We start from the raw sequence: 12,500 nt of genomic DNA on the forward strand, positions 1-12,500 counted from the left end.
GTACTGTTTTGAAACCTTGTAGGTGTGGAGAGAACTGCACAGAGGGCACTCACGGCCAGGACTGCCAAGGGAAGTGTATGTGTCAGAACGGAGCGGACTGCGACGTGGTTACGGGTACCTGTACATGCACAGCTGGGTGGCGGGTAAGTTGTGTGTGTCTTCTTCTTCTTCTTCTTCTGCGTTCGTGGGCTGAAACTCCCGAATTTTACGTGTATGACCGTTTTTACCCCGCCATACGCCGCTTTTGGAGGAAGCATGCTGGATATTTTCGTGTTTCTATAACCCACCGAACTCTGACATGGATTACAGGATCTTTTCCGTGCGCATTTGGTCTTGCGCTTGCGTGTACACACGAAGGGGGATAAGCCACTAGCAGGTCTGCACATAAGTTGACCAGGCCGGGATTCGAACCCTCGACCTTCCGATTAAGAGGCCGACGTCTTACCACCCCGCCACAGCGCCCGTCAGTTGTGTGTGTCAGTGTACAGTGACGTATGTATGACAGATGACCCAGACATAACTACACGGGTAGAAAATGACAAATAAGGCAGTGCACAGCGACTTATGTGGCAGTGCCCAATGACATAATTATACGTGACGTAGCACTCTGCCATAATGGGACCATGCAAAGTGACAAAGACAGTGCACCGTGGCATTCACGACAGAGCACATTGACATAAAGCGACCGTAGAAAATGACAAATAACTTGATAAGGTAGTGCACAGCGACTTATGTTAGCAGTGCCCAGTGACGTATGTGTACGGAACATAGCACACTGAAATAATGTGACCATGCAAAGTGACAAAGACAGTGCACCGTGACATATATGGCCGTGCACATTGACATACACGATATAGCACGCTGACAAAACGCGACCGTAGAAAGTGAGAACTAAAACAGTAAGCAGCGATTTACGTGACAGTGCCCAATGACATTATGGCAGTGCCTAATGACACACGTGGCAGTGCCCAATGACATTAGAGACATCCAGATTTGCCTTCGTCAAAAGTTCGTGAGTTCCGATCTTCGCGAGTTTGTTGAAGTGGTGACGTCACATCCCGTCACGGTCACCACTTTCCAATTTCGGTCCAGATCTACGCGAAGTTCTTCGTGCGCGTTCGTCTGTTTTTCGAAACAGTGATGACGAGTAGTGTTGTATATGACGAGTCTTTTTTATCGGAATAATTATTCCAGACATCTGGATATGCTGGGTACACAAGCAATACTGAAAAAAAATTCGATTTTTAGATTCATTCCTGTAAAATCTCCCAACTCTAAAACAAAATTAATAGGCCTAGTGGAGATCAGTGGAAACAAGTGTCTTGTGCAAGAGAGATCAAGGGAGATAATTGGCAGGATATGTCGCCCGTCGACTCAAGTTCTGAGTTTTGTGTGGGTATCCGTGTTCATGCACTAGGCCTCCAAAATGAACAGTTTACAGATGCACCGTCCACAGAAGCGTCGTAAAGATATTAAACTTTAACACTGCGCACATAAAACATATTTTTAACATTATGAAAAGGACTAAAAGGACTCACGAAGATTGCTGATTGAGGTTCGTCAAACACGCCTTTTTCACCACGCAGATCCCGGTCTTCGGCAAGCAGTGGTGGGCGCGAAAAACCAAGCGCATGCGCATTGAGGCACAAAGTTAAACATAGAGAGGAAATCCCCACCACCGACGAATGTTCGTCTGACGAAGGTTGAATCTGGATGTCCCTAATTATGGCAGTGCATATTGACACAAATGACAGTGCCCAATGACATTATGGCAGTGCATATTGACACACGTGACAGTGCCCAATGACATTATGGCAGTGCATATTGACACACGTAACAGTGCCCAATGACATTATGGCAGTGCATATTGACACACGTGACAGTGCCTAATGACATTATGGCAGTGCATATTGACACACATGACATAGCCTAATGACATTATGGCAGTGCATATTGACACACGTAACAGTGCCCAATGACATTATGGCAGTGCATATTGACACACGTGACAGTGCCTAATGACATTATGGCAGTGCATATTGACACACATGACATAGCCTAATGACATTATGGCAGTGCATATTGACACACGTGACAGTGCCCAAAGACATTATGGCAGTGCATATTGACATACGTGGCAGTGCCCAATGACATTATGGCAGTGCATATTGACACACATGACAGTACCCAATGACATTATGGCAGTGCATATTGACACACATGACAGTGCCTAACGACATTATGGCAGTGCATATTGACACACGTGACAGTGCCCAATGACATTATGGCAGTGCATATTGACACACGTGACAGTGCCCAATGACATTATGACAGTGCATATTGACACACGTGGCAGAGCCTAATGACATTATGGCAGTGCATATTGACACACATGGCAGTGCGCAAGAAAACCAAATATTATAGATTTTTTGTTTTGTTTTACAAAATGAGATTTGGGTAGCTATATGTACCACAGTAAATGACGCTTGGGAACATGGGACACACCAAGGTGCATTCCACTCGTGTTTTAGTGTGGACATGTTGATGCTCATAATGCGCAGAGGCATTGCCTTAAAAGGTACGGGAGTTGTGAATTTGAAACAAATGAATACATAGGTGGACGAATAGACAGAGGGAGGAAGGGTGAGTCCACGGATGGATGAATACTTAATTAGAACACTGACTGGCTGTTTGATTTTCTTAAGCCTTAAACTAAACCTTACATGCATTATTACAATGGAGAATGGATACACGGTTTGATAGACGGATAGATCGGTTTTTGGATGGATGGATTGATGGGCGGATTTATGAATGGATGGGCAATGGATGGATGGATGGGGGATGGATGGATGGATTGATGGGCGGATGGACGGATTTATGAATGAATGGGCAATGGTTGGATGGATGGGGGATGAATGGATGCATTGATGGATGGATGGGCAATGGTTGGATGGATGGGGGATGTATGGATGGGGGATGGATGGATGGATTTATTGATGGATGGATGGATGGATGGATAGATTTTTGAATGGATGAATCGATAGATGAATGGATGGATGGACGGACGAACAAATGAATTGATGGACGGATGGACGGATAGATGGATGGATGGGTAGCTGCATAGATAGATTAATACATGGACTGATGTGAAGATGGATTGTTAGACTGGTCGATAGATTGACAGATTTACTGACTAACACACTGCCTGATAGACGTCTTTTTTTTTTTACCCCGACAGGGTCGCTACTGCACCGAGCCGTGTGCACCGGGCGAGTACGGCGTGAACTGTCAGCAGGCCTGCACGTGCAACAACGGTGCTAACTGTGACCCAGTTACCGGACAGTGCCTGTGTCCTCCTGGCTATACTGGCGACAGGTGTGTGAAGGAATAGAAATGAGACTAGGACTGACTGGTGTATTTTGACGTCGTCTTATGGGCAGAATATACCTGCGCAGAGTCAGCGGCACTGACGACGCACTGCTTAGAATGTATGCTGCGTTGGGGATTATGACAAGAACTTGGCCTGTTTTCCTTTTACGCAACGTGTAGCGGGCTGGTATAATCTGCAGTGCCGTCGTCGGTCCTGCTGAAGTTACATATGTGAGCGGAGCCCCTTTGGTAAAAAAAAAAAAAAAAAAAATTCAAAAGAAATTCTGTACTCACGATACAATCAATCAATCAATCAATCAATGAGTCTTATATCGCGCATATTCCGTGGGTACAGTTCTAGGCGCTCTGCAGTGATGCCGTGTGAGATGAAATTTTATACGGCCAGTAGATTGCAGCCATTTCGGCGCATATTTACCTTTCACGGCCTATTATTCCAAGTCACACGGGTATAGGTAGACAATTATTAACTGTGCAATTTTGCCAGGAAAGACCCTTTTGTCAATCGTGGGATCTTTAACGTGCACACCCAATGTAGTGTACACGGGGGGGGGGGGGGGGGGGGGGGAGGTTCGGACACCGAAGAGAGTCTGCACACAAAGTTGACTCTGTGAAATAAATTTCCGCCGAACCTGGGATCGAACTCACGCTGACAGCGGCCAACTGAATACAAATCCAGCGCGCTACCAACTGAGCTATATCCCCGCCCAAGGTCAGCTCAATGCAATATGAATTTTTGCTAATGAAAGCTTCATCAGGATCACGAACAAAGTTCACACACAAAGTGCAACATAAAGTAAAAGCAGCACGCCAGAACTGAAACACGGTTTGAAAAGAAGATGGAGGGGAAACACAACAGGGAAGAAACTCAGGGAACGGAAAGACATTACAGGGGAGATAAGTGGTTAGAGGGGCTCACGCACACACACTAACTGTATTACACATTCATAAGAAATTGGGGAAAAACAAAACAAAAAACCCAAAACAATTCGCCAATGTTGGGAAAGGTCGAGTTACTATGTTAAGTGAGTGAACAAAACATTAGACATTCATGCAAAGAAAGAACACATATGATCAGTCTCAAAAAACAAGAAAGGTAGGTTGTTGGAACGTTTGTTACTGACAAAACAATACATTCACAAATATTTCGACCCAACGGTCTTTTAAGTGAACAGACAAACAAATATTCACAAAAAACGTATCTTGATAGAATCAGTTTACGCGCACTCGTCAGGAAGCCGAGCAAATGAATCAATCATAATTAATAAATTATGATAGTTAGTTAGTTGTTGCTTTTCGGGTCCAGCGGACCATAATAGGCCAAATCAGGACCCCATAATTATGATCAGTGTTATAGTTCTGGAAAGCTGTTGTTGCGGTAGGTGGGAAAAGGCTTCAGAATTAGATATGACGGAATTACGCGTGGACCTGTAGATAGAATGAAAAACAAGAAAGGTAGGTTGTTGGAACGTTTGTTATTGACAAAACAATACATTCACAAACATATCGACCCAACGGTCTTTTAAGTGCACAGACAAACAATTAATAACGAACACTTATCTGGCTGATTTTTTCTTCCGCCAGCCACAAAGCCGCAAGCGAATGATTGATTATAATTATGACGAAATGAGTGACGTAGACAGGGAATGACGTCAGCGTCGAAAAAAAGATAGAATATTGCCTGTAGATAGAAAGACCAATGAAGCAGAGAGATGGAATGTTGATTGAGTGACTGATCAGTCAATTGAAGGTGTAAGTAGGATAAAAACGAAATGTCTTTTTAAAAAGTGTAAAAATAATTACAAAAGATAAACATAAAAGTAAAAAAAAATTTTTTTTATTAAAAAGACAGAAAAACTATTCACAGGACTATATGCACGTTGCAGGCTAAACACAAATTCTTACGTTATGATCAAAATTGGGAGTTACCAGAACATGTTTAATGAAACACTGATGCTATATGGACAGATAATTATGATCAATATGAAAATAATCAGAACGAAGCCTTTCCTCACCGTGACTTTTCGTAATTTGACATTAAATGTAATGAGAGGTGTTTTTTGAAAGTATTGATAACTGATTCCGGGAGAGAATTCCACAAAACGCTGCCAGAATAAGCTAAACTTGAGGGGAGACAGAGACACCAAGCCACACAGACAGGCAGACAGACAGACAGACAGACAGACAGACAGACTTAAACACACAGACGCGCACGCACGCACGCACGCACGCACGCTCGCACGCACGCACGCACGCACGTACACACGCACCTACGCACGCAAACAAACACGCACGTACGCACACACGCTTGCACCAAAGCGAGCACGCACGGATGCATGCACGCACACACATTATAATTATGTTGTTATGAAATGCGGCATCTGTCTACACTAATCACATTTCTTAGTTTGACATATTTCATCTCGCACTAATACGCAACAAATCTCTTTCTTTCAGGTGTCAAGACCGATGCGATGAAGGTTATTTCGGACGGGGTTGTCTTCAGCCGTGCACCTGTGTCCACTCCTCGTCGTGTTCTGCTGTGAACGGCACGTGCAGTTGTCTGCCCGGCTACACGGGTGATATATGCAATGAACGAGGTAGGATATGGATAAATATATACAGATGTGTGTGTGTGTGTGTTGGGGGGGGGAGGTAGGTTGGGTTGGTGGTGGTGGTGCATGTGTGTGTGTGTTTGTGTGTGTGGATGTGTGTGTATGTGTGTGTGTGTGTTTGTGTGTGTGTGTGTGTGTGTGTGTGTGTGTGTGCTCTCACGCGTCACTGCGTGTGTGTATGGGTATGCGTGGGTATTACTGTCCAGGCTAATAAACCCAGAATATGTGTCATGTTTGTGTTGCGAATCCCCGACTGATCAACACACATTAATCCATGAACAAAACGTACACATGTTAATGTAAACATCCTGTACCAGCCTGCTCACCACAGAAATGGGGTCTCCACTGCAACAATACATGCCTCTGTAACTTCACAAACACCGTCGAGTGTAGAGCGGACACAGGGGAATGCGCATGCGCCGCCGGATGGAAAGGGGTCACGTGTCAGTCCACTTGTCAGCCACAACGCTACGGCGACGCATGCGCGAAGATCTGCACGTGCCAGCACGGCGGAGAGTGTCACCACGTGACCGGAAACTGCACGTGTCCTCCTGGTTACATGGGAGACCAGTATGTATACTTCTTCTTCTTCTTTGTTCATGGGTTGAAACTCCCACGTTCACTCATGTTTTTGCACGAGTTGATTATTACGTATATGACCGTTTTTACCCCGCCGTTCAGTCGACATACGCCGATTTCGGGGGAAGCATGCTGGGTATTTTCGTGTTTCTATAACCCACCGAACTCTGACATGGATTACAGGATCTTTTCCGGTGCGCACTTGGCCTTGTGCTTGCGTGTACACTGTGACGAAGGAGGTTAAGGCACTAGCGTGTCTGCACATGAGTTGACCTGGGCGATCGGAAAAAATCTCCACCCTTAACGCACCAGGCGGCCGCGGCCGGGATTACAACTCACGACATTCCGATTAGGAGGCCGATGTCTTATCCCCTGCGCCACTGCCCCCGTCCGTATAAAATATACTATCTTAGAACTTGGAAGTGAGGGCCTCGTAGCTCAGTTGGCAGAGCTCTGGACTTGTGATTATTGGATCAAGGATTTCAATCCGCAGGTCCAGACAGACACGGGTCAACTTTAAATGCAGACTCAGAAACGGTATCCATGTCCCAACCCTGTGTCACCATAGTGGCACGTAAAAAACCTCGGTAATTTTGTCATTAGTGCGGGTGGCTGATTACACCTAAACACGCGCACACAATTGGCAGCACGACCCTTGTTGCTGGTTTCCACTGGGCGGAATCGACTGGAATGTCCCAACAATGGGATAATAGAGTAATGGAAAAGGAAATGGAAACGGTGTAAGAATAAGAATAAGAATAAGAATACTTTATTATCTCATAGAGAAATTCAGGCGTGGTACATAACAATAATACAAACAGGACATTGTTTTTACATAAGACATATAGCACTATATAACAGGGCAGGTTATAAACACACCTCCCACATACCTCTCTGGCCATTCCTTGCATTGTGCTTACGCATTCAGTCATGAACACATCCATTTCTCACTTACACATCGCACACATGGACATTCTTGTACGGGAGGGAGCCGAATGTTTGGCACCCGGACTTTGAGGGTCTGTGGTTCCACACCTTTTTTCGAGATTCTATTGGAAAAGTATTGAGAGTATTGTACTGCAAAGTATTCAGTATTGAACGCTTATCTTGTTGAGATTGTTTATTCAATTTAAAAAAAGTTGTTGTTGTTGTTGTTGTTGTTGTTGTTGTTACTTGCTGTTGTTGTTGATGTTTTTTTTTGTGTGTGCTTCAGTTGCCTTTTCGTCGGTTTGGTTTAGTTACTTTGGTCTGTTTTGGTTTAGTTTCTTTAGTTCAGTTTGCTTGGTTTGCTGTTTTGTGCTTGTGTTTCGCTACTTTATTGTGCTTGATCTTATTTTCTTCCTACTTAGATGTGAGACGCAGTGCATGTCGGGATACTGGGGGTTGGGGTGCAGGCAGCAATGCGCATGCGTACACGCCGACCACTGTCTTCCCCACAATGGACGCTGCATTTGTAAACCTGGTGTGTTGCTATGGTTACTATTGTTTAGTTGTATTTGTTGTATTTGTACGTGTGTGTGTTGCTATGTTTACTATTGTTTCGTTGTATTTGTTGTTGTATTTGTACGTGTGTGTGTTACTATGTTTACTATTGTGTAGTTGTATTTGTTGTTGCATTTGTACGTGTGAGTGTGTGTGTGTGTGTGTGTGTGTGTGTGTGTGTGTGTGTGTGTGTGTGTGTGTGTGTGTGTGTGTGTGTGTGTTCGTCGGTTCTTTTATATGTGTTTTGTTTCTGTGTTCGTGTACTGCAATTTCTTTTCTTTTTTATTCCCCCTCCCAAAGGCTTTGTATGGTGTTTTTATTTTAATTTTAATGTGTGTTTTTTTGCGTTTCCAAAATATATAGACACGTCTTAGTAGAAGAACTGAATTGATGCATCTGGACACAGCTTGGAAGTAGGTACAACGATGAGTATTATCCTTTCCGGATTGCTTTTAGTTTATCCAAGTAGTGTTTATTCATCAACGTATTCTCATTCTTCTTCTTCTGCGTTCATAGGCTGAAACTCCCAGTTACCCTCGTGTTTTTGCACGAGTGGGGGTTTACGTGTATGACCGTTTTTACCCCGCCATTTAGGCAGCCATACGCCGCTTTCGGAGGATGCATGCTTGGTATTTTCGTGTTTCTATAACCCACCGAACTCTGACATGGATTACAGGATCTTTTCCGTGCGCACTTGGTCTTGTGCTTGCGTGTACACACGAAGGGGGATAAAGTACTAGCAGGTCTGCACATAAGTTGACCTGGGAGATCACCCTTAATCCACCAGGCAGCCGCGGCCGGGATTCGAACTCACGACCTTCCGATTAGGAGGCCGACGTCTTACCACTGCGCCACCTCGCCCGTCTTCCCATTATTTATTGACTGTGTCTTAAACATGTGTCATTCGAGAATCAAACCGCAACACGGTGGCCTAGTGTGAAAAAATGCAGTGCGTTCAGTTTCATTCTGTGAGTTCCACAACTTGACTTCTTCTTCTTCTTCTGCGTTCGATGTTGGTGGCCGTGCTAGATCCTCAGACCAGTGGCTGCCAGGAAGTCCGCAGTCTTGCGCAGTTCGTCGGCAGGACCCCCACAACTTGACTAAATGTAGTAATTTCGCCTTACGCCACTTGTTTCTTCTTCTTCTCCTTGTCGTTCGCTGGCTCTATTTTCAACTTTTTCTTCTTGTCGTTCGCTGGCTCTATTTTTAACTAAGAATCGGACTGTTCCCAACAGGGTGGACGGGGTTGACGTGCACAGACCACTGTACCCCGGGTAGCTTCGGACTGGGGTGTAACCAGACCTGTTCCTGTTCCTCTCACGGGGAGTGTGACCCGGTGAGCGGTGCTTGCATCTGTCAGCGAGGCTACCAGGGACCCACGTGTAGTGAACCTTGTGATGTGAGTATGTGTATGTGTGGGAGGGGGTGGGGGGTGAGGGGGGAGGGGGGAGGGGAGGCAGGTGGTGGGATAAGAGGTAGAGAGTTGACTCACTTACTATTTTGTATATAATTTTATTTCCCACCGGAAAGCGTCTGTGTGTTCATTCTACTCAACCAACATCAGTGCGCGCAGCGTGTACGTGTGAGTTACCCAGACCAAACAGTTACAGTACTATTAAAACAAAAGTCGACACATTAGTACCCAGGGTAGATGTTTCTTTCTCAACATGTCGGCAAACTGCCTTCCTCAGGATGTTGTAATGAAAATCAATACCATCATAATATTAATAGTTACAATACTATTCATACATTCTAACGTTAAAATATGTATTGATGCACAAACAAAAAACTGACGGATATGTGAAACTGTACCACTATTCTAACAATAACACATACTCATGAATTAATGCGTCCTTTTTTCAGACCGGATTTTACGGCATAGGATGCAGGCTCAAGTGCGACTGTGTTTCCCAGAATACTCAGCGCTGTGATCACGTGACTGGAGAGTGTGTATGCGACGTTCGTTACACAGGTGAGTGAACAGCACTTTTTATTTTATTTTTTTTTAATTAATTTTTTTTAATTTTTTTTTGGGGGGGAGGGGGGAAGCGATGGGTATTGTTTCGTGGGTTTAAAACAGACGATTACTCAAGAGAGTGACTGGAGGGTGCGTATGCGACTCTTGCCACTAAGGTGAGTGAACAGCAACTTTTTTTTTCTTCTTGTCTTTTTTTTTGGGGGGTGGGGGGTGGGGGTATGGATATTGCTGTGTGGGTTGAAAACAGACGACTACTCTGGTGAACAGTTATGAAGGGTGAAACAGCAAAGACCATTCCCATACACACCTTCAAGTGGTTGAGTAAAAGAGCGCTGAAGACGACACAAACGAAAGCTTCCCAGGGGGCAAAACAATAATAATAATACTAATACTAGTAATACTAATAAAACATTCTTTTATAGCGCTGCTCACCGCCAAATGGCAGTCTCATGGTGCTTTACATTAGGCATTAAAATTTAACATTTGACATATATAAAAAGCAGCACAGAAAACGCTTAACCCTGGGGGTGACAGCACACATTAAGGCTCTAAATTAAACTTTGATTCGGGGGGGGGGGGGGTTAGTCAGTACCGATAACTACTCATATACATGACGTGCCGAATTCACGGAATTGCCGAATTTACGCGAAATGGGCAACAACAAAAATTACGATTCCGCGAATTCAGCAATTCCGTGAATTCGGCACGACATTCATATATAGCCTACATGTAACTTACTTATTACATAAAAACAAAAGAATTCTGTAGTCGCCAATACAAAAACAGCACACACACAAATATGGTCACATTTTCGCATAAGGGGTTCTTCAGGACTTCCAAACAAACAAAAACAAATCTTTTCTAGATGTACATAATTATGTAACCCTCCACCACGAAATGAGTCGCATGTCACCTCGCGCGGTTCTGCGCTAGTAGTGTGAGGGTCACCTTAGTCACAGGCTTGTAACTCAAACAGTTTTCGCTCTTTTCTAAAACGGTTATCACCACTGGATAGAGCATAAACAACTCTTTAGGAAAATGTAAAAATATAAAAATCATGCAAAGGTGACATGCGACTCAGTCCGTGGTGGAGGATCACATATATGTATAACCACACTTTGACTTAGTATAAGCATAGCTTGTTGTGTGGTCACAAATGTTGATATCTTACTATACATGCCACCCTGTATTTTGGGAATACAATCTTGTTTAAACCAAATACAAAAGGAATCAAAAAGCAAAAGCGCCACGGAACAAAAAAGGGATGAAAACAAGATGGAGGGAAATTAGGGAAGAACCTCTAAACATTAACAATGCATAAGTAGATAGATTAATGCCGGAATACATAACATATAACTTAACACATAATTAAGTAAAAGTGCAATGCCAAGGCACTGCATACACCCCAGCGAAGGACAAATCGTCTCTCTCTCTCTCTCTCTCTCTCTCTCTCTCTCTCTCTCTCTCTCTCTCTCTCTCTCTCTCTCTCTCTCTCTCTCTCTCTCTCTCTCTCTCTCTCCTTCTCTCTCTTCCTCTCTCTCTCCTTCTCTCTTTTCCTCTCTCTCTCTCTCTCTCTCTCTCTCTCTCTCTCTCTCTCTCTCTCTCTCTCTCTCTCTCTCTCTCTCTCTCTCTCTCTCTCTCTCTCTCTCTCTCTCTCTCGTGGGATACCTCCAGCTTCGCTGAGATTACATTGAAAATCTCCGGCTTCTTATTCAGTAAATAAATGTTTAAATAAACAAGATTCACTCGCATGCTTTAACATTCAAATTCAGGACTGAGATGCGAGGAGAAGGCCAGCTGCCCGGCCGGTAAATACGGACCGAACTGTGACCAAGACTGCGTATGCATTAACGGCGTTTGTGACCCGGAACAAGGCAACTGCGCATGCCTACCTGGATACACAGGGACAACCTGCGAACAGAGTAAGTCATTTTTCACCTGTGTTTTTTTCGTCTCTTTTTCTTTCAGAAAGAAGTGACCGTTGAAAGATAATAAAACTGTCAAGTAGAAGAACAGTAAAATATGTGACCCTCCACCACGAAATGAGTCGCATGTCACCTCGCGCGGTTCTGCGCTAGGCATAATATAAGTCCGGTGGGTGTCTAGTAACAGTGTGAGGGTCACCTTAGTCACAGGCGTATAACTCAAACAGTTTTCGCTCTTTTCTAAAACGGTTTTCACCACTGGATAGAGCATAATGTAAAAATATGAAAATCATGCAAAGGTGATGACATGCGACTCATTTCGTGGTGGAGGGTCACATATGTTCTCAGATTATTCACAAAAGACACATAGTACCATAAACCAAAACAATACAAAGGAGCATACGTCTGCCTTCGAAAGTTAACAACCAACAAACCAACGAACAAAGGAACAAGCAAACGGAACTTAACGAACAAGTACACAAAAAGAAACAAACACATGAACGAACAAACAAACTCAAACACACACACACACAC

At 44.1% G+C, this 12,500-nt stretch overlaps 1 protein-coding gene across 1 annotated transcript in view; it reads left to right on the forward strand.

Moving 5' to 3' along the window:
* Positions 1 to 12,500, forward strand: part of LOC138949902 (multiple epidermal growth factor-like domains protein 11) — a 61,032-nt gene that overhangs the window by 38,422 nt on the left and 10,110 nt on the right. Inside the window, exons 15-22 of the mRNA XM_070321687.1 lie at positions 23 to 143; positions 3,239 to 3,375; positions 5,845 to 5,987; positions 6,320 to 6,572; positions 7,931 to 8,043; positions 9,299 to 9,462; positions 9,927 to 10,035; positions 11,814 to 11,963. Coding sequence (XP_070177788.1) covers positions 23 to 143; positions 3,239 to 3,375; positions 5,845 to 5,987; positions 6,320 to 6,572; positions 7,931 to 8,043; positions 9,299 to 9,462; positions 9,927 to 10,035; positions 11,814 to 11,963 — 1,190 coding nt within the window. The remainder of the gene's footprint in view (positions 1 to 22; positions 144 to 3,238; positions 3,376 to 5,844; positions 5,988 to 6,319; positions 6,573 to 7,930; positions 8,044 to 9,298; positions 9,463 to 9,926; positions 10,036 to 11,813; positions 11,964 to 12,500) is intronic.

Source organism: Littorina saxatilis, linkage group LG16, assembly GCF_037325665.1.
Source record: "Littorina saxatilis isolate snail1 linkage group LG16, US_GU_Lsax_2.0, whole genome shotgun sequence".
Lineage (NCBI taxonomy): Eukaryota > Metazoa > Mollusca > Gastropoda > Littorinimorpha > Littorinidae > Littorina > Littorina saxatilis.